General features: G+C 41.2%; 1 protein-coding gene across 1 annotated transcript in view; it reads left to right on the top strand.

Moving 5' to 3' along the window:
• The first annotated feature begins 6,548 nt into the window (after positions 1-6,548).
• Positions 6,549-23,492, top strand: part of rell1 (RELT like 1) — a 40,947-nt gene continuing 24,003 nt past the window's right edge. The window contains exons 1-2 of the mRNA XM_080452142.1: positions 6,549-6,690; positions 17,914-18,114. Of these exons, the coding sequence (XP_080308268.1) occupies positions 6,657-6,690; positions 17,914-18,114 (235 nt within the window). The 5' untranslated portion in view covers positions 6,549-6,656. The remainder of the gene's footprint in view (positions 6,691-17,913; positions 18,115-23,492) is intronic.

The following is a 23,492-nucleotide window of genomic DNA, read 5'->3' as shown; positions in this document are numbered from 1 at the left end:
AAATAAGAAGGGCCATGAGCCTCCCATCCCACCCATTAATTGACTGACTGATCGACAGGGTGGCCTGCACAAGGTAAAACAAGACAAGACAACAACAAACAAACATAAAGAAGAACAGGCTACATCTTATGTTTAGTATTGGCGTGCTGCCATCAACGGACCCTGGACTTGTCTCTTTCATCTCCGGATAGCAGCAAAAGGGGGAAAGGGTTACAGAGTTGTATTTTGTGTGTCAATGGAAAAAAACGTAAAATGCCTATAGTTACTGAAGGGGGAAGAGCAGATAAATGCATTAGTCTAACTTAACCGAAAGAAGACCAAAAAAAAGAATAAAAGAGGAGGGTGGGCTGTGAGAGTGGGCTGTGACCATATTTTCTCATGTTTGTGGTCGTGAGAAAATTATTTATCTTTACGGAACGGCATGGAAGAGGTTAGCTGTCCATAACAGCATTTGTCTGGTATGTCCCTTGTATGACTGACTGATGTCATATTGCTTTTGGCTTTTTTCCCCCAATATGTTTCAGATTTTGTGAATTCAGAAGTCCAGACCCATCGTTCCGCCAATCCACCAGTCTTGCAGTTCCAGACATCAACATAACGTCAGAGATCTACAGGTAAGCCAGGCTGTTACAGACTCTGTCTCTCTGCTTTTAAATATACTGAGTACAGTATGTAATCCAGGGAAGGTTATGATCAACTTTTTGAAATGTTTTATATTGTAATATTAGAAAAATGTGCACTCACTGGAAGACATAATGGACAGGCTTAGACTTTGCCCAAAATATGGGGATGCCTGACATTACTATACTGTTGTCACATACTGACCTCCAAGTACTTTGTGCCTTGTTCACCTGAACGAACAATGACGGGAACCCAGCTAGTATTCTAATACAGCTAGTGTACCCTGACTGCTGTATATATCTATACTTACATTTTTTTCAATAATGGTCAATAATTTAAATACGACCTCGCTGCTTGTCAAATAAATACATAAAAACAGACAAAAAAAAATAGGTGTGCTGAGACAGGTGTCTCAGAACAGATAGCAGAAGACGAAGAGGCTAGAGGGCAAAGTGGTGAGGAAGAAGGTAGAGACATCGTAGAGCAGCGTTATGACGGTGGTCTTTTTTTTTTCCAACCAAGATACCATTCAGATGCCATTGTGGCAGCTCCAGTTACACTGCATTTAGTTTTGTTACATCAAATTCACCGGTTTTATGATATACTATCCAGTTCCTTGCCGTGGCTGGTGGAGATCCTACTACTTACTGTAGATGAGGACAATAACAACAGCGGTGCGCCTCAAGGGAGTGAAAAGGGTAAAACGGGGAGATGGGTAGGAGCCTGTAGTTGGATGATATTGTGGCCATGATTAAATTGAGCACTTGCTTTGACAGAAGAGTCAAAAGAAAACGGGCAGGGAAGACTGTCTTTTAACAAACAACTGGTGTAATCCACAGGAGAAAACCCTCTCGTGCTGGTGTTCGCCTGACCTGGAACATCTCACGAGCATGTGTCGTCAACTCTACCTTCCTTGAGAGTTATCCTCGGATATCTTTACGACTTCCATTACACTACATTCGGCTCTGTCAAGTGTTGCACAACATGCTAAGTGTAGAGACCAAACATCCAGACGCCGCTCTCATGACCTTAAAATATATAAAATAATATTAAATATATAAAAATAATAATTCCACTTTAACTTTTACTAACTTTTTGTAAGATAAGACCCTCGTTCAAGAAATTCAAGAGAGTTATGTTGGTGTGGCATGTGACAATACAACAATATAATACTGGAGGTGGTAAAAATAGTCAAAGCGAAGAGAGAAAACCAAAAATAAACTGATTGGTTCAATACCGGTATGGTTGCTTTTGGATCTCTCTGACTTCACGTGGCCCATCTATGATGCCAGTCGTCTATGACATATCTATAATGTACGACTCCCTATTTAGGCTGGTCAACATGCACTTTGTGTCTAGCCGATGATGCCATCTGTGCCCAAATATGGACTCTCCGAGCCCCATTGACTTTCATTATGAAAATTATAAAAAAGGTTTAGAACACAATGTGAAAAGAAATGAGTGGGCCTTAGTGCCAATATGGTGAAATTTGGCACTGATACAGCGGTCTGTGAAGTCATAAAAATATTATTACTTCTAGACACACTTCTAGACACACTTCTAGACATTGGGGTTACATTTTCTGTCTGTGGTGACAACCTTTTTTTTTTACCAAGCACATTGCATTGACAGGTCAGGTGGTACACGTTGTCTAATCAACAAGAGACAGGTGAAGGTAATTGAAATGAGTCACAGCAAATCTAAAGAATGGGGGCATTGCCACTTGGAGGCACATTTAAAAGTATACAATGGAGTTGGTACAACGTATGTTCAGGAGGAAGACTACGCCTTCAAACAAAAAGATTGTTTATTGTTATTCACCCCGCTTTCCCCTCACTCTACTCCCATGCTCCATTCTCCATTCTTGGTTAACACACCTTGATCAATCACCATGGTAACCGAAATCAACTCCTACTCGAAGTCTGCCTGTCACTCGTGCATTGTACTTCGTATCCCTCCCCCTTTTTCTTCCCGCCTCCCCGACCGTTTCTTTCTGTCTCCTTCTCTCTCTCTTTTCCCCTGGCACAGTCAAGGCAGACGGCCACTCACACTAGAGCCTGGGTCTGCCTGACGTTTCTCGTCACCTCTGTTGCAAAAGTATTGCTTGCTCAGGGTAGGACAATTTCTCTACAAGAGAAAGTGTATTGAGACAACTTGTTGTGTTTTGACACCTAAATATAATTGAATTGAAAACTATTCTGATTTCCAGGTTCCAGATGGGGCTCTCGGAGTGATGGAGCACGTCTCAAATGTCAGCCAAGACGGACGCCTCTCTCTTCGTTCCCCAGGCCAAATACGCAGGGTCCCCCTACCGCCTTGGAGCCCACGCGGTCATGCCCCCCCTCTCTTCCTCCCCTCTCTTCCTCTCTTCCTTTACAGACGTAAAGGGTGTTCAATAGCACTGATTTATGGAAAAAAATGCAAAAGTGGAAAAATTGAGTTAGCTGGTTCCTGCCGGACAGCAACGATATCTGAGTTATGATTTTTTGGTGGGGTTGAAATCAGACCTGATGACACGCCAGTCTAAAACGCTGTCATCAAAACATGATTTCAGCTCCACCCCACATCATATCTCTATACTGTAGCGCTGAGCAGCAATATTTGTTTTCAATGACCCACAGCTAACCCTCATTTTAGGTATCATGCAGCTGACAATGAATGTCCTTTTCACATAGTTTTATTTACCTCTCACGGACAGAAACAACGGACGCGTTTCAACCTAACAGGTCTTCCATAAGGGCCTTCTGCTTTGCAATCATTTCTCAGAGTAACATGCAGCAAATTAGCTAAGCTATAGTATAAGCTCTACATGTAGATGAACTTCCTTCCCCAAACAAAGCAATAATGAGACATTGATCTTTATTGTGGCAAATGCATATAATCCTAACACAACTACATTCAGAGGGGGATTGTTCATAATAGAATCTAAACATCACACTAATGGTGTTAGACCAAAATACATATCCCAAATCACCAAATTAATATCATCACACAACACTACACATAAAGTCCCGCAACATAATCCCCCAACGCATTCCCATATTAAAATACCATCATAAACAATACAATAAACACACTTCCTTCCGCCAAAGTGCATCATGGGAAATCAACATAGAACGCTTCAGCTAAACTCGGTACCACTGACAACACAGCTGCTGTTACTAATCAATTTATTAAGAGTAGAACATTCTGCCAGATTGAAAATGCTTGTAGGTTTATAAGTCTCATTGTTTCAACCAATGATAAACTATTTTATTATGATCCAGTAGCACAAGTTACATAATTGAAATTCCATTAACAGATTCATGGATTGAGAAATGAGTTATATTGCTGACTGATTTTGAAGATATTAAATCATTAATACAAAGTAGTGTAGCTGTCCCACTTTTATGTCCCATATATAACTTGAAATCACCCTACCACTGGCCGTGAGGTGTAAAAGGCGATAGCCCTTGTCTAGTCTATATCTGAATCTAGACAGGCCCAGGCCCACCCTTAGATCTGCTCTGGCTGGCCCCATTCCAGGATGGACAGGCATGCATTGGGTGTCAAGTGGGCAATGAAAAACAAAGAAAACTACCATTAGGCATAATGAGGGCATTAATACATGTATAAAAAAATTGGTTAGGGTTAGGGCAGTGAGAAATAAAACATTAAGGGGTTTTATTAAGGAGAAAAGGTTATATTGTTACATGATAGGACTTTCCATGGCAGATTCTTCCAGGCACAAGACAAAGAGCGTAGATTTAGGCTTACATATATACCCAGTGTGTATGCACACGCATGCTATCTTCTAAGTTTGTGTATGAGGTGTGTGTGCTCTGATCCAGCTGTCTAACTGTGTGTGACCTGTGTGTCTGTGTGTCCATATGTGTGTGTACATGCTCTCTGTGTGTGCATTGTGTGATTGTGTGTGTATGTGTTCCAACCATGTATTGTGTATGTTGACGGGCAGCGCCCTAAAGGTCAACTAAGGTCAGGTGGCATCTGGCATGAGTTTACAACCAGACAGCGGTTTGTTTGGTTAAGGGGTCCAATCTCAAGAATGTGCTGTAGACCACTCAATATCGAGTCTTAAGGTTGACCATAGTAATCAATAGAATATCGTCTATAGACCATCATTGGTAATATGCATGGTTGCATTGTAATGTGAGTGCATTGCAATATGGGTGCTGGTATATTAGTGTGTAATGGTATATATATATGATATTATGTGTGGATGCATGTATATAAGTACAAAGTCTATATGTTGTTCCACCACTATTCATCGTCTGCTATCAGGAAGTCCTGTGTGGCACTGTGGGGGATGAGTGTTTTTAGGTCTGCTCTAGTGAAAAGGCCCAAAAAGCCCTCTAGCTTCAAATGTGTGTTCAAGTCAAGTATATCTAAAACTATATGCTATTTTAAGATACTACAGTTTTCAACGTGGACTCAGGAGCAATCAGCAGGTACAGACGATAGGACATGTGATTGGAAAGACAGTAATCTATAACTGCAAATACAGAAATTATTCTACAATTATCTCCTTTTTTTCTGATTGTGATGCTTTGTTCTGACTGGGATACTCTGTAGCAACACAACGGCACCAGGGGGTATAGGGCCCCTTAGATTGGACTTTGTGTCCCATTCAGATTGACCAGTTACCCCACCAACATTTTAATATGTTTTACAAATGTTAAATATTTACATTATTCATTTCCAAACGAATTCATAGGTTGAAAATACATGCTAATACAGGTCTACAATTAGAACAGAGTCGGGTTTGTTTTCATGCCATTCTGGTAGAGATAGTAGAGGTTTGGCATAATGTGCTAAAATGATTGGAAGAATGCTTTCATCATGCAGGTCAGAATCACCTCAGCTCTAGATTATAATGGTGAGGGAAATTAATCAATACAACATAGCAACACACAAGTCTGTTGTATTTTAGTTGATAATTATGGCCTGGCTAAATTATTAGCCAAATTTGCTATGCCACAGTTGCCACTAAGGAACTGTCCATGGTCCTGGATTTCGTCACATTCCTGCTGTAGTTTGCCCCCCCCCCCCCCCCCTGGCCTTGGAGGTGGCGAAAAGTTATATTAGACCCTAATGCATGCCACCACTGAGTTAGTGTGTTTTCTGTATGGATGGCAACTTTCTTTACAATTATGTCTTCAACTTAAGTATCAAGTAAGTAAGCCTACTAAAGGCAGTGCTTTGGGGCTCGACTCTGCCAGTGCTTTAATTGATAGCCTAATTTGTTTGTTGTGGTGTATAGTTTTACATGTTTTTGTTGCATTATTGTGTAACTTGTGTTCATGGGCTACATGAAATAAGAAATATAATAGCCTAGCTTGGGGTGTTTAAAAATAAAGCCCCTCCCCCCAGCCCCAGCCCCAGCCCCCAACAACACCATGAAAAAAAAGTATTGAACATTAAATGTTCAATACTTTTTTTTCATGGTGTTGTTTTTATAACAACAGAAATCTTGTATGGGATTGGGCACTGTCCATGGCACAAACTATTTTCAAATGGGGGTCCGCTGCCTAATACATATTAATTTGGGGGGGGGGGGGGTCCATATTAAGATTATGCAAACGTTTGAGAACCACTAGGAGGCAACAATGATGAGCAGTTCACCCCCCAAAAATACTTATTTTCTATCAATTATACACCCCATGAAGCCTTGAATTCATAGAGATGTTTTAGTGTTTGTCGCATTCCTAATACAATCATTTGATGACCGGTTTAGGAATGCGACAAAAAACTCCACGAAGGCTTATGGCTTCATGTGGTGTGTAATTGATAGAAAATATACATTTTGTGGTGAACTACTCCTTTAAGGACAGGGCGTATCCGTTTTTAGTGAGAATGAGGAAATGGGTGTGTACTGTGTAGTTTATTTTTTTCCCCTTTTTTCCCTCTTATTTACTTCAGTCGTAGGTGGTGACTGTACACTACAGTGTGTTGAGTGTTCAATGGTTCAAACTGCCACTTGTCAAAACATCAGCAGACATCAGGCAGCAGCAGCAGGCACGTTCTTCTGACCGTCAATGGGCGATTCAACGGACACACGCGTTGTAACGTGTAAGTTGAACACTTTTCCTCTTATTTCCGAGCGAAAGCAAATGACCCAGATACGTTGCATCTTAGTTATTATTGTATCCACACATTTTCCCATCGGCAAAAGTTAACTGTACGGAGCAGCAGTATGATTTGATTTAAGTAGCCTAGATACAGCTGGTTCCCAAAATACTGGGTCCATTTGGGTCGCGGACACATTTTAAGGGTCGCGAGTAAATATTCCTTAATTTTTGGTTTCCTACATTTTCTTTTTAATATTTTTTTTTTAAAGCAAATATATATATTTTTAAATCAAAGAAATTCCATTAATTAGAAAACAAATGTTTAAGAAGTAGTGTAAATAGCCGATCTACAAGCTCACAATGCAGTGAGAGCTTGTAGATCTGCTATTTTCACTAGTTTGGGTAGCTCTGGTCCATAGCCTTATATTAGAAGGAGAAGGAGTTAGGTCCCCGGCATATATCTCATTTCTCTTTTGGGTCTTGAGGTCTTGAGCTAAAAAGTTCGGGAACCCCTGGCCTAGATCTTCACGATCACGCCCTCATGTCCAGAGTTTAGCTCGCCTCTTCTATTGCTATTTAGTCTACTGTATTAAATTATGTAGATCAAGAAGACTTGATCTTTAAGAAGATCTTTAAGTCAACTGTAGTGCATCTTGTCTGATTGGCAAATTAGACCATATAGTCCTCGAAAAGCATCTTCAGTGATATAATAAATCTTGGGTTATAACTACTCCTGCATATAGTTAGAGCTGATTTCCAGTTTTTTTTGTGAGCTTAGAATACGCTACACGTGTTTGTGTGTGTTGACTGTTTACATTCCATTGTTTGAATTTATGTGCCCAAATAGGCACTCAAGACTCAATGTATATGTAGCCTACAGCTGCTCCATGTATATGTGAGCGGGTACAGTGCTTTAGGCAGCAAGGGGGCATTTTTCATTTTTCATTTTATTACAGATTGTTGAAGTACAGAATATAAGCTTTCATATGATGTATCATTCATTGAAATTGGAACACATTTGAAGAAGATGTGATCATTTGAATCTTGTCATCTTTAATAGTCTAAACTGAGATAATCCCTTGTAAAGAATTTCCACTTTCTAGCACCTCTCAGCTCCAGGTAATGGGCGTGAACAATGGGTAATTTATTCAACCTAGCCACTCCTCTAACCACTCCCCCATTTTCGGATTTTTACTGTGGAAAGCAACTAAGTACATTTACTCAAGTACTGTACTTAAGTACATTTTTTAGGTATTTTATACATAGGCTATTTGAAAATAGCCGCTCTACAAGCTCACAATGCGCATTGCAACGTGTTGTGAGCTTGTAGATCAGCTATTTTCAAACATTTGAGTACTTTTACTTTAGGTACTTTAAGTATATTTTGATGCCAATACTTTTGTACTTTTACTTTGCTTGAACGTAACATTTTGAGCACAGGCCTTTTACTTTCTATATTGTGGTGTTGCTACCACCAAGTGCTTCTTCCACCACTAAATTTGACCCACTGGTAGTCGACTATAGTCGAGGTTTACCTACTAATGATAAAGACACGCACAAGCTAGGTCCTGGATTAACTCCAACCTGGTGTTTGCACTCTCCATTTACAACCCGTACATCTACAGAAACGTTCAGATTTCAAATATAAAGTCCTTACCTCATGACAACGGATGTTACCATTCACTTCGGGTGGGTCTAAGTACCCGTATCTTCCATATTGTTCAATAAAAAGCATTTTAATCCGATCGGCGGCCATTATCTCATAGAGTTATAACGTATCAGGAGTGCAATACCCCCCCCAACCGATACGGCCGCGTAGTTGAAAAAAAAACGGAGATGGCCATCAATCGGATCAAAATGCTTTTTATTTAACAATACGGAAGATACGGGTACTTATGAGGGCCCGTACATAATTATAACACCCGTGGTCATGAGATAAGAACTTTATATTTGAAATCTGAACGTTTATGTAGATGTACGAGTTGTAAATGGAGAAATGCAAACACCAGGTGTACGTTCTGCCATGACGCTTGGCGACGAGCTAACAATGCTAAAGTTCCTAGCCTCGTTACTCCACTGTTGTTTTGGCCACATCTTCAGTGAAATACTTTCATACGAACGTCGAGCGGCCTGTTGTTTAGCTGGGGCTGACCTCACCTAGCTGCTGTGTTCGCTACAATCTTATATTGTTTATACAACTAGATTCTGTCCCGAAAAAGACTAACGCAATACTGGCCGCTTCCTAGCCCTGGTCCAGAGCGTTAGTGAGATAATTTTTATTTACTCCACTGCGCCCTCTACAGATCTGGACAATTTGAACTTATCATTAACCAAATCTGTAGAGGGCACTGTGGAGTAAATAAAAATAATTTCCGTCTTGCGGACATTTTCTGCCCAAAAAGTGTATTTTACAGAGTAGCTGGGGTGCTGAGAGGCTTCCCACCTCCGAGAATAGACTTTCAACAACACAAAACAGCCTTTGTTTCAGTGAGTAGCGAAATGGTTTTGTTTATTTTCACTACTCTTGAGTCTTCCAGGGCGTTAGAGGGAACTCACTAACGCTCTGGACCAGGGTCCACCGTGTTGAAGTTAGTTTCAGCCTCAGGTTGAATATTCACCCAGTGGATATTACTCCAGTAAAGTAAAATACCTCAAAATTGTACTTAAGTACAGTACTTGAGTAAATGTACTTAGTAACTTTACACCACCACAGAGAGGAGCGAAACTGATGGGCGGGGATTAGGCTTGTAACCGGAGTACAATGCCTAGCTATGACCAATCGAAACCTCTCGGGTTAGCAACTCTCTACCAAACTCTCCGCCCACAGGACTCACAAACAGGCACACAGACTAGCAGAATAGGAGCCTACTTTACTATACAAATTTAACCATTTAATGACGTTAAAACGGATATCTGTTGGGATTGAAAGCTTGCTCGACATTCGAACTGTGTTAATATGGAAAAAAACGAAAATCAGCCAAAAAAAAAAAGAAGTTATTTTGCTTAGTTTCTACCGTTTCTCATCTCGCGAGTTGATGCCCGAAACACCAGGCCTGCTCACATATACTTGTGGCCAAGATAGACATTGCTGTGGTTCTCAAAGTGGGGCCCGGGGACGTTGAGGGGGTTCCAAGGGTTGCCCATGGCAAAATGAGTTAATAAAATATATATATATATATATATATATATATATATATATATATATATATATATATATATATATATATATATATATATATATATATATATATATATATATATATATATATATATATATATATATATATATATATATATATATAGTAAAAGTAAGGGGGAATAACATTAATCGTCTATGGAGTAGCTCCAGATTTTATTTGTATACATATACATACACACACACAGACATAGCATCAGTTTAACCACTTTTAACCACTTAAACCCTATTTTATACTTTGGGTATTCGAAAATAGCTGATCCACAAGCTCACAGCATGTCGGGATGTGGGTGAGCTTGTGGATCGGCTATTTAAAACAAAAGTGAAGATTTTTTTTTAATAATTTAGAAAAATCTTAACAAGACAACTCTTATGGGGATCCCTGCTGGCACAAAATATTTTCAGGTGGGGCCGGGGTCCACGGCAACACATGCAGTATCAATTTCAGGGTCCTTGATATGAAAAAGTTTGAGAACCACTCCAGGCTGACTGGAGTCGAGATGCAAATTTGTCTCAGAGTAACTTTGATTTCGCAAAGGCTGATATTAAATTCATATATTATTATGATATTAATTATTATATTATAATCGATATCAAGTGGTCTAGAGAAATGCAGTTCAGTACATCCAGTAATATCCATGTGTAAGTAATGTATGCCAAATCTTAACTTGGCATATGAACTGATCCACCAAGCCAACTCTTGTGTTGTGGAGTTGCGTTCAAGACGGGCTCAATCAAGTGCCATGACTGAAGAGCATCTGTTCTTGTAAAAAAATAAAGACCTCTAAAATCCTCCAAGTTGATTTAACTCTTTGTGAGTGCATAAATTGACCCAAATGGGTAAGGATAATTCCTTTTAACAGGACGCTCATGAAAGTCCTTGCGGGCTTGTTTCCAATGAGGGCCTGTGAGCAATTAGGGGTTAAGAGTCTTGCTCAGGGACAAATTTCATTCCATCGACACATATGCTGGCGTGGCCTGGAATCGTACCTGGGGCAACCAGGGCCACTGGCTCCCTAGGCGGGCTCACTAACCACTCAGCTATGGCCGCCCCTATGGGACAGAGTTAACCTCTATTTTATACTTCGTCATGACAGTTTTGTGTGGTGAAATATAGATTATGCATTGTATAAGCGGAGCTTGTACAGCAGATCTGCTGTCTCTGACCATTTTTGACAACGTTTGCCGATAATGACACGCCCTAAATGGGGATGCCAAGTTGAAAGTGGTTAAATTAACACTGGGAATTGCTCTGCCAGGCTGCAGGTTTTTGTTTTTTTCTAGTGGTTTGTCGTTGTGGTCAAAGTAATGTTATCTCTGTGGTGAATGTAATGGGTCTAAGCAGGAGAGGATTGTACTCTGCAGATTCGATAACTCGGCAGTGTTCTGGATTGTCGAAAGTTTGGTCTATACAGGACATTCGGTTTGCATCTCTGTTGTCCTGTAATGTGACACTGCCAACGTGCACCGCACTGTGAATCAGACAGTCTGCACTGTTATTGTTTCAGCATCGACATTGCAAATTCCACCATGCAGCCTAAACCAGTGATTCTCAACCTCTGGGTCGGGCCCCACTGGTGGGCCGTGAAGATACGGCAAGTGGGACCCCAAATAATTGGCAAAACACAAGATTTTAGAAAACATTTTTAGATGGGACCTTCACTAACTAAGTTAGTTTCATTGATCCAAGCCAGAACGCGATTGATTGATCATTACAATAAACATCATGCACGCAAACAGGCATTCCAAATGTTCAAGTGGGCCCTGATCCAGAAACGGTTGAGAACCACTGGCCTACACAAGCACTACAAGGTTTGTATTTTTCATGACTAATCTACGTTATAGTCCATCTGATTGATATGATGACTTGGTTGGTGGTCATAGACTTACTGTACATTCTGCGTTCACTGGTGTGTCATGCTTGCTGAGTCAACCAGGGTATTGAACAACCTGTCTTATAATATCACCCTAATCATTGCTAGAATGGTTACTATACATTCTTTCCAAACTCAAGTTAAGCTACCTACTGTATATGCAGATCTGCATAGTGAAATTAACTCCTGCTTTTTTTACATTGCAATATATTACAAAAACATTGCAATGTAAATCTTTCCAATATCGTTCCTACAACTGATTTAATGGTGGCCTTTTATACTGTGGCCCATGTGATGAACTGCAGGGATATACAGTATGCAAACAAAACATGTAGGCTAATTTGACTGTTGTGTTGGAGTTTTGTAGTCCTGTACTTAACCACTTAAACCCTATACACTTTGTGGACCGGGGTCCCCCAGGGGTCTGTACTTGGTCCCCTCCTTTTTTCCCCTCTACACCACCAAATCTCTTCTCCAAAAATATCCGCCATTCGACGTGTTTTGAGCTTGTAGATCTGCTATTTTCGCTGAATGTTTGGCAATTTTTGCCAAATGTTATATGCCCAGTATAGGGACCCCAGGGCTCATGTAATTAAGAAGTAGACTCAAGTTGAAGCACGCTTCTTTTTCCTTTTTGTTGTTGTTGTACCGTGTAGTTGCACAACAAATTGGCACTCAATACATTTCCAACTTGCCATCCCATGCCACTCCCCTCTTGGAGGGAAAGCTTGGGTTACAGAACAGTCTATGGAAGGATTTAGTCCCTATAATTGAGTGAAAGCTGGGGCTGCAAATAGTAAGGTGAGTGAGAGGGGTCGTATCTCCGCCTGCTAATTAACCACGGAATGATCACATATCAGATGTTGACTATAGATAGATAGGTTTCCTCGGCCATGCCACCAGTTTCCGTTCTCAGACCGCGTTACCTATTCACCAGGATTTCAACCTAGGTGTGTGTGTGTGTGTGTGTGTGTGTGTGTGTGTGTGTGTGTGTGTGTGTGTGTGTGTGTGTGTGTGTGTGTGTGTGTGTGTGTGTGTGTGTGTGTGTGTGTGTGTGTGTGTGTGTGTGTGTGTGTGTGTGTGTGTGTGTGTGTGTGTGTGTGTGTGTGTGTGTGTGTGTGTGTGTGTGTGTGTCTGTTTCTGTTTCTGTTTTTAAAACTACTGTTTTTAACCAACTACAAAGTGAAATGGGAACATTCAGTAACTGTTCTGGTAAGGAAAGGTTGTGTCTATCCCAATAGTACGTGAAATAGCCCAAAAATATAATTCGGCCAAATCTGTTTGGCAATGGAAAATCTGAAAGGCACAGCGTTGAAACACTCACTGGTATGGACACTTGGACAGTTTTATATAGGATTTGCTATCTTTCAAGTCAATTCTTGAACAAAAGGTTTGATTCAAAACAAGTTATATCGTCAACCATATAATCACCAACCATTTAAGGATTTCATTATAAGTTGACTTCTCCTTTTGTCTAATTATTAAGTGGCAGCGTGGCGGGAAAATCCCTAAACAAAAATAAAATCTGAAAAAGAAGCTGAAAGACATAAACAGTCATATGGTTATGTAATGTCTGAAATAAATGTTCCTGCTGATATCATTCAGCACTACAGCAGAGAGGAATGTTAACTTCCTTTTTTGTGACCTTGCAACTGGTAAAAGTGGCATCCTCCTTAAGCCAATCAGCCTTAGCTTTTCACACGTTTGCTTTAACATACATTAGGGTACATGACACAAAGTGAAAACCACTGTCATTTATTATTAATCACAGCATTGGGAGGAAGAAGAAGAGAAGAGTAGATCAGAAGAAAATTTGGGGTGAGGAAAGCAAATGAAGCGAGTGGGGAATATATTTAAGACGCATCTATATAAACCAGTGTGACAGCCAAGTTTTCGTGGTTGTGATTGCATTCGGGTATTTTCCAGTTCCTACCGAATCCTTATACTTGAAGGGCTTTTGCAGAGATTGATTTTACATCGGCCTGTGGAAGAGGTTGGTTGTGGTAAGACATTGATATCTCGAGAGGACTGCTCTCAGGCGGAATCACAATAACATTTCAGGAAATAAAACTAACGTGCAGCGCTTTATACAGCTTTCCCTCTGCAACAGAAGACGGCAAAGTTCATATTATATACCTCAGAACTGATGCTGTTCACCTGGCTACGGCTAGTTTTGACACAATCAGTGTTTGTGAACTTGAACAACTGTGGCTTAAAAATGTAGAACCCTGATTCCCAAAAATAGTTAATATTTATTTGTTCTTTCAGCGGTGTTAGGGAAAATGAGCTACTAGGAATGTTTCCTGTCTATCTTTCTGTAACTTCCCACTTAACCCGTTATTTGTCTGTCCAATAAATAAAGACACATTGTATGGAGGTACACTGAGGCATTGTATAATTGTGAAAGACCGTATCTGGCTGACATAATGTTTGGCCCCATATATCCTATTGCTGATGCTGAGTGCTATCTTTACTAATTGGGATCAATGTGTATATGTATATGTATACAAATAAAATCTGGAGCTACTCCATAGACAATTAATGTTATTCCCCCTCACTGTATAGCCTACAATTTATTGTGCCAATACCATATTCAACTGATATCTGATTCTGCATGTCAGTTTGCTGTTTGCCAGATATCAGTTAATATAGTTCTGATAAGATATTACAGTTATAAAGTTATACAACTTATAGCTTTTATAAAGCTATAAAAGGCATAACGTTATAAAAGGTTATAAAAGGCAACAACACTTTGGGAGTATGGGATCGGAAGGGGACGACAAGGATTGTCCATCGGTGTTGTGGTTACTAGAGTAGCTTAACCCAATAAAACCGGGAAATGTTTGCGTTGCCTATTCAAAAATAGCAGATATACAAGCTCACAGTGCGTCACTTCGTGCCGCGCTGCGCGCTTGTACATCGGCTACTTTTGTGTGAGAAACTACTGATTTTTAGAAGGCATTTGTAGAATCGGCCTCTGGTCTTAATGGGTTAAGGGTCTCTCTCATGGACGTACAGGAGAGTGAGCATGGGGCGATCTCTGGACAAACAATGGCCTTTATCACGGTGGTCAATCAGGCTTTACGACAATGTGCCTGTGTGCATAGAGACACATGTTAAGCATGAAGGCGCATTTATTCAGACTCTTTATTCAGACTCTTCAATATACAGAGAGACACACAGGCATGTGTTATACGTTCCCTACACTGTAACTTTCTCTCTCACACACACACACACACACACACACACACACACTCGGTGTCTGCTGACAGGAAAAACCCCACAAAGGCTCTATTGTGTGTGTGTACTGCTGGAATGTATCACGTGATGAACCAACATCAAAAAAGTTAGGGAAGCTAGGTTTAGCTGACCGTGGGGGTCACTGTCACACAGGCTGCATTTTGCCCTTCACAACCCATTCGCTCTGTTCAAAATGTCGATTGAAACTTGAGATCCACAGTAATAATACGCAAGTGTTGAGTTGGTGTTCTTCAGTATCGGGGTGGGTCTAAACTCTAAAGTCTGTGCGTGGGGGGGGGGGGGGATGGGGTCAGGAAGAAATGCATCCAGTGAGGTGGGACGGTTTATGGTCATTGCATTGGGTGTGTACAGTTTGTTGACCGATGTCTATACAGTTTGTGCAAGGTACACTAAATCATGGCATTGATTGATTGAATACTTTTATTAGTCAGAAATGTAAACCGCACGAGGTACAGTCAGCCATTTAGGCTAAAAGGATAACATAAAAAAGTGCTGGGGACTTGTTTCCATTGCGGTCCTATGTGTTCAATTCATCAACACGGATGGCATGGCATAGTTTGGACCAGATGTAGTTGTGTTTAGCATCAAACCACCCAGATGTAGTTGTGTTTAGCATCAAACCACCCAGAGGTACTGGGTAGCCTCTATTGATACCAATGACACAACAAAATAGGCTCCACGGTCATTTAATGAATTTCAGTGCTTGCTTAAAATAATCGATTTTTAAATCAGGAGATAATGACTTTTTTTTACCTGAATAGATTTTTCATCCACGTCTACATTGGCGCCCCTCTGGATCTATTTTGTGTACATATGATAAGTATATGGACGCTGTTAGTGTCTGTTCAACATTTTACAGAGTGTGGACAGCTGTGAGTTGCTATACTGTAAATGTCAGCACTAACAAAAACGCCACATGCATGTTTATCTTTAGTTAAGTGTATGACACAGGCATAACCTGTGTGTGGCATGCTTCTCCCACGCTTAACACTCACCAAGGACACACACAATGCAAAATCCTGAGTGTCAATTTAACTCTCGGAGTGTAAAAATGGACCCTTGAGGTTCCAATATCTAATAATAATTAGTAATCCTTCAACTGCCCTAATAAACTCTGCCCCACCGCCCTGCAACACACACACTTTTATCTCTGTTTTTTTTCTTTCTTTCACTGAAAACTGAGTGAGAGAAATCAAGGGGTGGCATGAAATTAGCGGGTTGATGAAAGAAAGTGGAGGTGGTAAGTTCCAGGCATTACAGCTCATCCTCTGAATCGGCATGTCTGCTAGGTGACAATGACAGTGGCTGCCCCCCCCTCCGTCCACTTTCTCTCTATCAATTCAATTCAATTATCTCCCCACACACTATTCCTCAGTGTTTTCCTCCTCAGTGATTGTTTGGCCCGCTCTCTCGCTCCATCTTTCTATAGCTTTCACTATGTGTGTGTTTGTGTTTTTTTCTTCTTCCTAAGGGTATTTCTTCAATTATCAATTGATAGAAATTTAAATAGATTTTTTTTGTTATCCAATAATAATTTTTTGTGATGTATCAAACATTTCACCAAAATTACAACTTTGTTCCATCTATCTATAAATGCACAACATTCCTGTCCCCCACATCTATTATAAAATGAAATTAAGCAATTTCAAGTCTTTTTATGATGTTATTCTACCATAATTTTATAGTCTTAATTGCAAAAATAATTGACAGATTAATCATTAGTTGCAGCCAAAGTTTTTCTTGTCCTCTATCTTGTCTGTCTTCTCTGCCTTAAAGGTGTACACCCACAAAATTACTTATTTTCTATCAATTACACACCCCCATGAAGCTTTTTTTTCCTCATGATTGTTTTGTTTTGGTCGCATTCCTAAACCAATACATTGATGACCGGGTGGCTGGTCAGTAGGAGACTCGATTGTGTCTCCTACTTACCGATGACCCGGTCATCAAATTATTGGCTCAGTCAGGAATGCGACAAAAAAATATTAAAAAATCCATGAATTCAAGGCTTCATGGGGTGTGTTAATTGATAGAAAATAAGTAATGTTTTGGGTGAACTACTCTTTTAATGTTGACTTTTTCTCACTTTCAGCTGTGAGAAAGTCTGTCCCACTGAGCAGCTCTGTCAAACGTCAGATCCCCCCCCCCCTCCACCCATTCAAAGCCGTGATGGGAATGGGGGAAATGGTGAAGTCAGCTAACCTTATAGAAGATTATGACAGCTACACTCAGAAGCTTCAAGCACCCAGACAGTCAGTCAGAAAGTCAGACAGTCAGTCAGTCAGTCAGTCAGGTGGAACTGGAGCTAAGGGAGAGAGACACGCCAGAAGACTCTTTTCATGCAGTCGGGGGAGGAACATGAAAAACCTGTCATGTTCCATTATTTCACCCCGGTGACAGCTGATGGCCTTTTATTTCCCCTTCAGCGGCTCAGCCCAGGGCTTAAAGCATGGTGCCGACACACCGGCTATAGCTATCCTGTTATTATGACTATTATTAGCATTGTTATTAGCCTGCCATTGCTCATTTGTTGCTCTGTTTGATTGCGTGGGATCTTTTCTTCGCTGAAAAACAAGCAATTTACGTTTTTCCTTGCCACAGTCACCAAGCGCTTGTTCATGTGGGAATTGTTGGGTCTGGTAAATTAAAGAATATGGTCTTGACCTATTCTACAGTATTATGTAAAGCGTCGTGAGACGACCTGTATTGTGATTTGGCATTATATAAATAAAATTGACTTGACTTGGCTTATATCTGGAGCGACTGACTTACCATACTTTCAACATTTGAGTTCGCCAACTTAATGTTAAATCAATTTCTCTCAAATTTCTACCCCCTCCCGTGTCCCCACCCGTATCCCTACCTCCTCTCCCCCACCCTGGCCTTCCTCCAGTGGGTCAGCCTGCAGATGCCGATGACGCGGTGGGGGCCACCCCGGAGTACATCGCCTTCGTCTTGGTGCCCATCTTCTTCCTGCTGGGCCTGCTGGGAGTGCTGATCTGTCACATTCTGAAGAGGAAGGGGTACCGCTGCACCACCGAGACCTGCGATGAAGAGGAGGCGTTGGAGGAGGGTGACGGGGAGCTGAGTGCAGGTGAGGAGAGGGTGAAGAGGGCAGCCTTGTCCGGCTACTGTACACATGGCCCCTGTGGTGCTGATATGATCCTTGTCATAGCCCTTTGTTGCCTTGCTTGGACAGGGCAATGATTTGTACTAGAGATGGTAACAATGAATCTATAGTCGATTAACTGCCATTAAGAACTCGGTTACTCGATTACATTTATCGATTTTCAATTAATTGATTTTTTTTTTTTTGTAAAAGAAGAGTTCTTTTTTTTGGGGGGGGCTAGTGAAAGTTACAGGTATGGTGTGTGTGATATGAAATGTGAGCTTACCATAATCACAGCAATCCTTAATCATATTCCATCATAATCAAAGGCTTTTGGAGAGAAATGAGACAGACTCCACAGAGCACTGCAGAGGGGAGCTGTGTGTGTCTGTGACCAGCTGATGCTCGTTGACGCCCGGTAATGTTATCTACATCAAGGCAATTATGTTTCGGCTCTCATTTTCGGTTTCGGACACAAATTTTCCTTTTGGTCCTAAAAAAACGTTTATCAATTAATCGGTTAATCGATCGATAAAGTTATCAACTATCAATTAATGAATTAATCGATCATTTGCATCTCTAATTTGTACTCCAGTGAACATGTCATTAATGCCACCAAACATCGCCTTACATGTTAGTGACTTGATGTCTAGTTGGCATTTGCATTATTCAGTCCTCTACCAGATCCCACCCTAACTTGAACAGGTGAAACAAACACATGTTCACACTCCCCTTTTCAGTCCCACACAATTCCTGCTCTGTTCCGTGGAAGAACAACACATTTTCGCTGTTAATCATTTCCCTGTGCAAAATAACTCTACCCTTCAACACTTCAACAGCGACTCGGCAGCAGTGTTGCTGGCCATGCTTGGTCGTTTTGTAGCTGCTAGTGAACTTGGATGGTTGGCACTTCAGTCACAAAGTCTGCTCAACTGGCTAGTGTTTCAATAGGAACAGTGACTGAAGTGACATGATGTATTTTGATCTATGTCTGTCTGTCTGAAATTGTGGTCGGATGACTGATGCTCATGCCTTAGCACAATAATTTAAGGAAAAACTGAAGAGAAACACTTCCTCAGGTGACTGAAAATGTCAATGCAGGACATGATCAGACTGTTTAAGCAAGAACGGTCCGTTGACAACTACACAGAGGGGGATTTCAGTGCATAATCCCTTATTACAAAGATAAATGCACATTGGAGAGTTAAGTGGTGTAAAAACCATAGATACTGCTCTACAGCGATGTGGGAAAATGGTCAGATGAGTCATCCTTCAATGACGAGTGCATGTGTGGCGTGCACTAAGAGAATACACCATGGCTCCCTTGGAAAATAGATTTTGACCTTTTGTAGCTATTTTAATGAATTGTTTCTTAATGTAGTCTAAGGATCCATATCAAGGTACAACTAATAGAGAACAATCCTCAACAATTGTACATTCATAACTTATTTTCAAATTTCCTGCCCTGTTTGCTGCATGTAAACTTAATATGCGAAAATTCTGTGAAATTAGCCGATCTACAAGCTCGCAACGCGTTGCGACGTGTTGTGAGTACATTGGGTTTAAGTGGTTAATAGGCAGGGAAGTCTCCAGAGCAGAAACTCTTGAGATGATCTGGTCTTTTGCTCTGTAGCAATGTCCTGCATACTGTAGTATACACTGCTTTGTGCCACAACAACTGAGGGAGGGATGGTTCCTCCATGAAAGGTTTTGCAGACATGAGAAGGCTTTTTGTATGTTCAGTCTAGAGTAGACGATCCTTAAGCTCTTCATTCACTGACCATGTTTTGGCACCGCAAAGGACAATTCTTTCCACACAGGCTTTGATATAGCTGAATTTGGTCGGTCTTGAGACGTCTAACTGCCATATTACGTCTAACTGTCTTGTAAAGGACAATTCTTCCCACACTTCGGTCTTGAGACGTCTAACTGACATATTAGATGTATTTTTATAACAAGCACTCCAGGCCTTTGACAGGAATCGTAACCAGTCTCATATATGAGGCTACATTGTCCGCTGCATTCTCAGCACTTCTTGTGCAGTACTGTCTGCTTAGGTGCAAAATGACGTCAAGCACAATACGTGACTCTGCGCCTCTGTGGAGATTCCGTGCAATTCTCCTGTGAAGAATTGTGGAATCGCTGATTTCTGGGGGAACTGATATCTGTATATATAACCATGCTGCATGTGTTAACATATTGTATGATAACAAATACCACCTCCACGCACCTACCCATGTTATAACTACATCATAACGTGTGATTAAAAGCTCCTGTATTGTTGCACTCAACAGTACAACAATAAATCGGCTGCTGTTCAGCACTGTATCACACGGTCTCAAAGCACAGCTGTGCAATGTAACTAAATCTAGAATATGGTTCTGCAAATCTCTGTTGGGAAGTGGTGCTGATTTCATTTCTGTCAGATGAAAAGGATATGTCCTTCTATTCTGGTTCAAGACGAATCTGCCATTGCAAAATAAAATTGCCCTCACACAGTGATATTGTCTGGCCACGCGAGTCCTTCTGCCTTCACTTCCATGTTAGTCACTTATGTCCACATGGTTTTCCGTTGTCCTCATACGCGTGTGTAAGGTCCGCATCATCAAGTAACAAGGTGCTCTTCCACTCGCCCTGCTACTCATAGCCATGTGGTATTTTCCAGTTTGTGTTGACTGTGTAGGAATCAGAAAGCTGAAGGCAATGAACTGTATAGAAGTATTCAACCTTTACCAAGTGAAAGCTAATGGATTAATGCTTGAAGCGGTGAGGTTCTCTCTAAAGCCACGTTCAGTATTTGCCCATAAAACAAATTATTCAATGGCATTTACACAATTTACAGTTTTGACATTTAGCAGACGGTGTTATCCAGAGCGACTTACAAAATACAAGATCAGAGTAAATGGCATGATCCCTAGTTGGCAAATGACAGGTTAAGTGGTCACATAAGTAGAGTGCAAAGAAAAACAATTGAGTGCTACAAAGTACTGTAACTAGGATAGATAAACCTCAGACCTAGCATCTGTCTAAACCGCATGCTAAATAAATAACATTCTAAGTCACTGGTTGTCAACCTTTTCGTGACCCCCCAAAATGATCATATTTGAACTGGGGACCCCCCACCCCGATAATCGGCATTACATTTAGTTTGACTCGGTTCCACAGATAAATATTATGAAAATAGAAGATCTACAAGCTCACAACGCGAGGCGTTGTGACCTTGTAGATCTGCCATTTTCAAAAGTATTGCCTCTTTCTTATTAGACCAGGGGTCTTCAACCTTTTCAGGCCAGGGACCCCCAAACTGATGGGGAGATGGAGCAGGGACCCCCTACCTCGTAGGGTAGGGGGGGCTACCACATATATTGTATATTTATGTATACAATTGTGTTTTATATTGCCTGCTCCTATACGCACCTGCCCCAGTAGGTGTGCAAAATAAAAACATCTCTACAAAATATGTATAAACATACCATGTTATTGTACATTGTGCCTCCATTTATCTGTTTGCTATGGATTCATGTTATGTTTAAAGACAATTTGACATTTTGGGGAAAAAAATAAGAAAAAAAGGTTTTTTTTTTCAATCAAAAATATTGTTTAATCAAACAACGATTTCGCGGACCCCCTGCAGTACCTCTGCGGACCCCCTAGGGGTCGCGGACCCCCTGTTGAAGACCTCTGTATTAGACAATTCGGCAATTTTTTAGGTATTAAAAAGGTATTAAAAGTCCTTTAATTGACACTTCACTGTCATTTGGGGACCCCCCCCAAAATCATGTGGGGACCCCCCTAGGGGTCCTGACCTACAGGTTGAGAACCACTGTTCTAAGTAACCAGCTTACATCTGCATAGTATAACTAGCATCTACCAAAAGGTGACAAGAAGGGATACAAGGAATGAGACGTGCTAGGGCACCCCCTAGCACGACTCAGCTAGAGTCTGAAGAGGTGAGTTTTCAGACTGTGGCGTAAAATCCGGAGTGAGTCTGCAGTCCTGACTGAGGGCTGAGGTCAGAGGTCATTTCACAGCCTTGGGGGCCAGGAGAGTGAAAAGTCTGGCCAGGTTGTCATCGGGAGTACACACTTGCACTGAGGGAGGAATCACCCACAGTGCCCTGTGTAATAGAGACGTATGAGTTATTATTATTAGTGCCATTGACATTATCTTCCTCCTTCCTTCTCTTGTCCTTCCTTCTCCTCCTTCCTTCTCTTGTCCTACGGGACACTGTGACGTGTTTGATGTACATTTAATTTAATTGTTGATGGTTATCATGGTGTATATGCACAGCGTTATTTTACGTTGTATCTATATTGATACAGAGACACTTGTGTCTGTTTCGGCCTTTCTCTAATTCCCATGATGCATTGCGAGGGCAAGCATCGGCCTGGCACATACACGGGCTATGGACTCATATTTTCTGAAGACACTATGCTAATAGAATATTATCCATACAACAAACTTGGAGATAATGTTGGAAATCGTCATAATGTCATCAACATATTACTGTAACATTATTGTAATGAACAGGAGCTTCTGTCTGTCTACGGGCGGCGGCCGACACACTGTAAAATGTTACTGTGTAGAAATCAGTGAGGCATGTCTAGCGTTGGGATCCGGAATCGGGGGGGGGGGGGAAACCATGCAAGGCACCAACCTGCTCTTCGGGAGCAATTAGGGGTTCAGCGTCTAGCTCAAGGACACTTCGACACTAACTCTTGGGGAGCCCGGGATCGAACTGGGAACCTTGCGGTTTCAATCCGGCCGCTCTACTGGCCACTACTCTACCCCTGAGCCACTGCTGCCCCAGAATCAGACCGTTATTGAGATCCGAATTGAGATCCTAAAGGATCTCAACCCTAGGCATGTCATATCATCATTTCATATTCTGAGTCACTAATCGGGGGTGGGATCTGGCCCCTGAAGCCCACAGTTGGCAGAAGGGAGTGTGCGCAGCACAGAGTCAGTGCAGCGTCCTTTTAGTACTGAAAGATGGACGCAGATCATTTTACGAATATACCATTAACATTATACAGATTCAAAAAGCAGCTTCCTGGCTTCTCAAACAAAGATTACATTTGTATTGTTTTCCTCTCTCTCTCTCTCTCAGATGAATCAGCTAGCCACGCTAGTCGCCTAATTAGTCTGATCGCTCGGTGCCAATATGCAGTGCCTGCCTGCCAGTTTGGGAGGCTGCCATTACATTGTAACAACGGAGTGAGAGAGACGGAGCGAGAGTAGTTGGGCTATGCCTACAGCTGTCCGGAGGCATAGCAACTTGTCACCAGGGCTGTCACGATCATGAATTATAGTCGGAAGATTAATTGTCATACAAATAATTGCAGTTTGATGATTTAATTGTG

Source organism: Gymnoscopelus braueri (assembly GCF_963280865.1).
Source record: "Gymnoscopelus braueri genome assembly, chromosome: 15".
NCBI classification, from domain to species: domain Eukaryota; kingdom Metazoa; phylum Chordata; class Actinopteri; order Myctophiformes; family Myctophidae; genus Gymnoscopelus; species Gymnoscopelus braueri.
The sequence above is the reverse complement of the archived record's forward strand: the minus strand, read 5'-3'. Positions and strand labels throughout refer to the sequence as shown.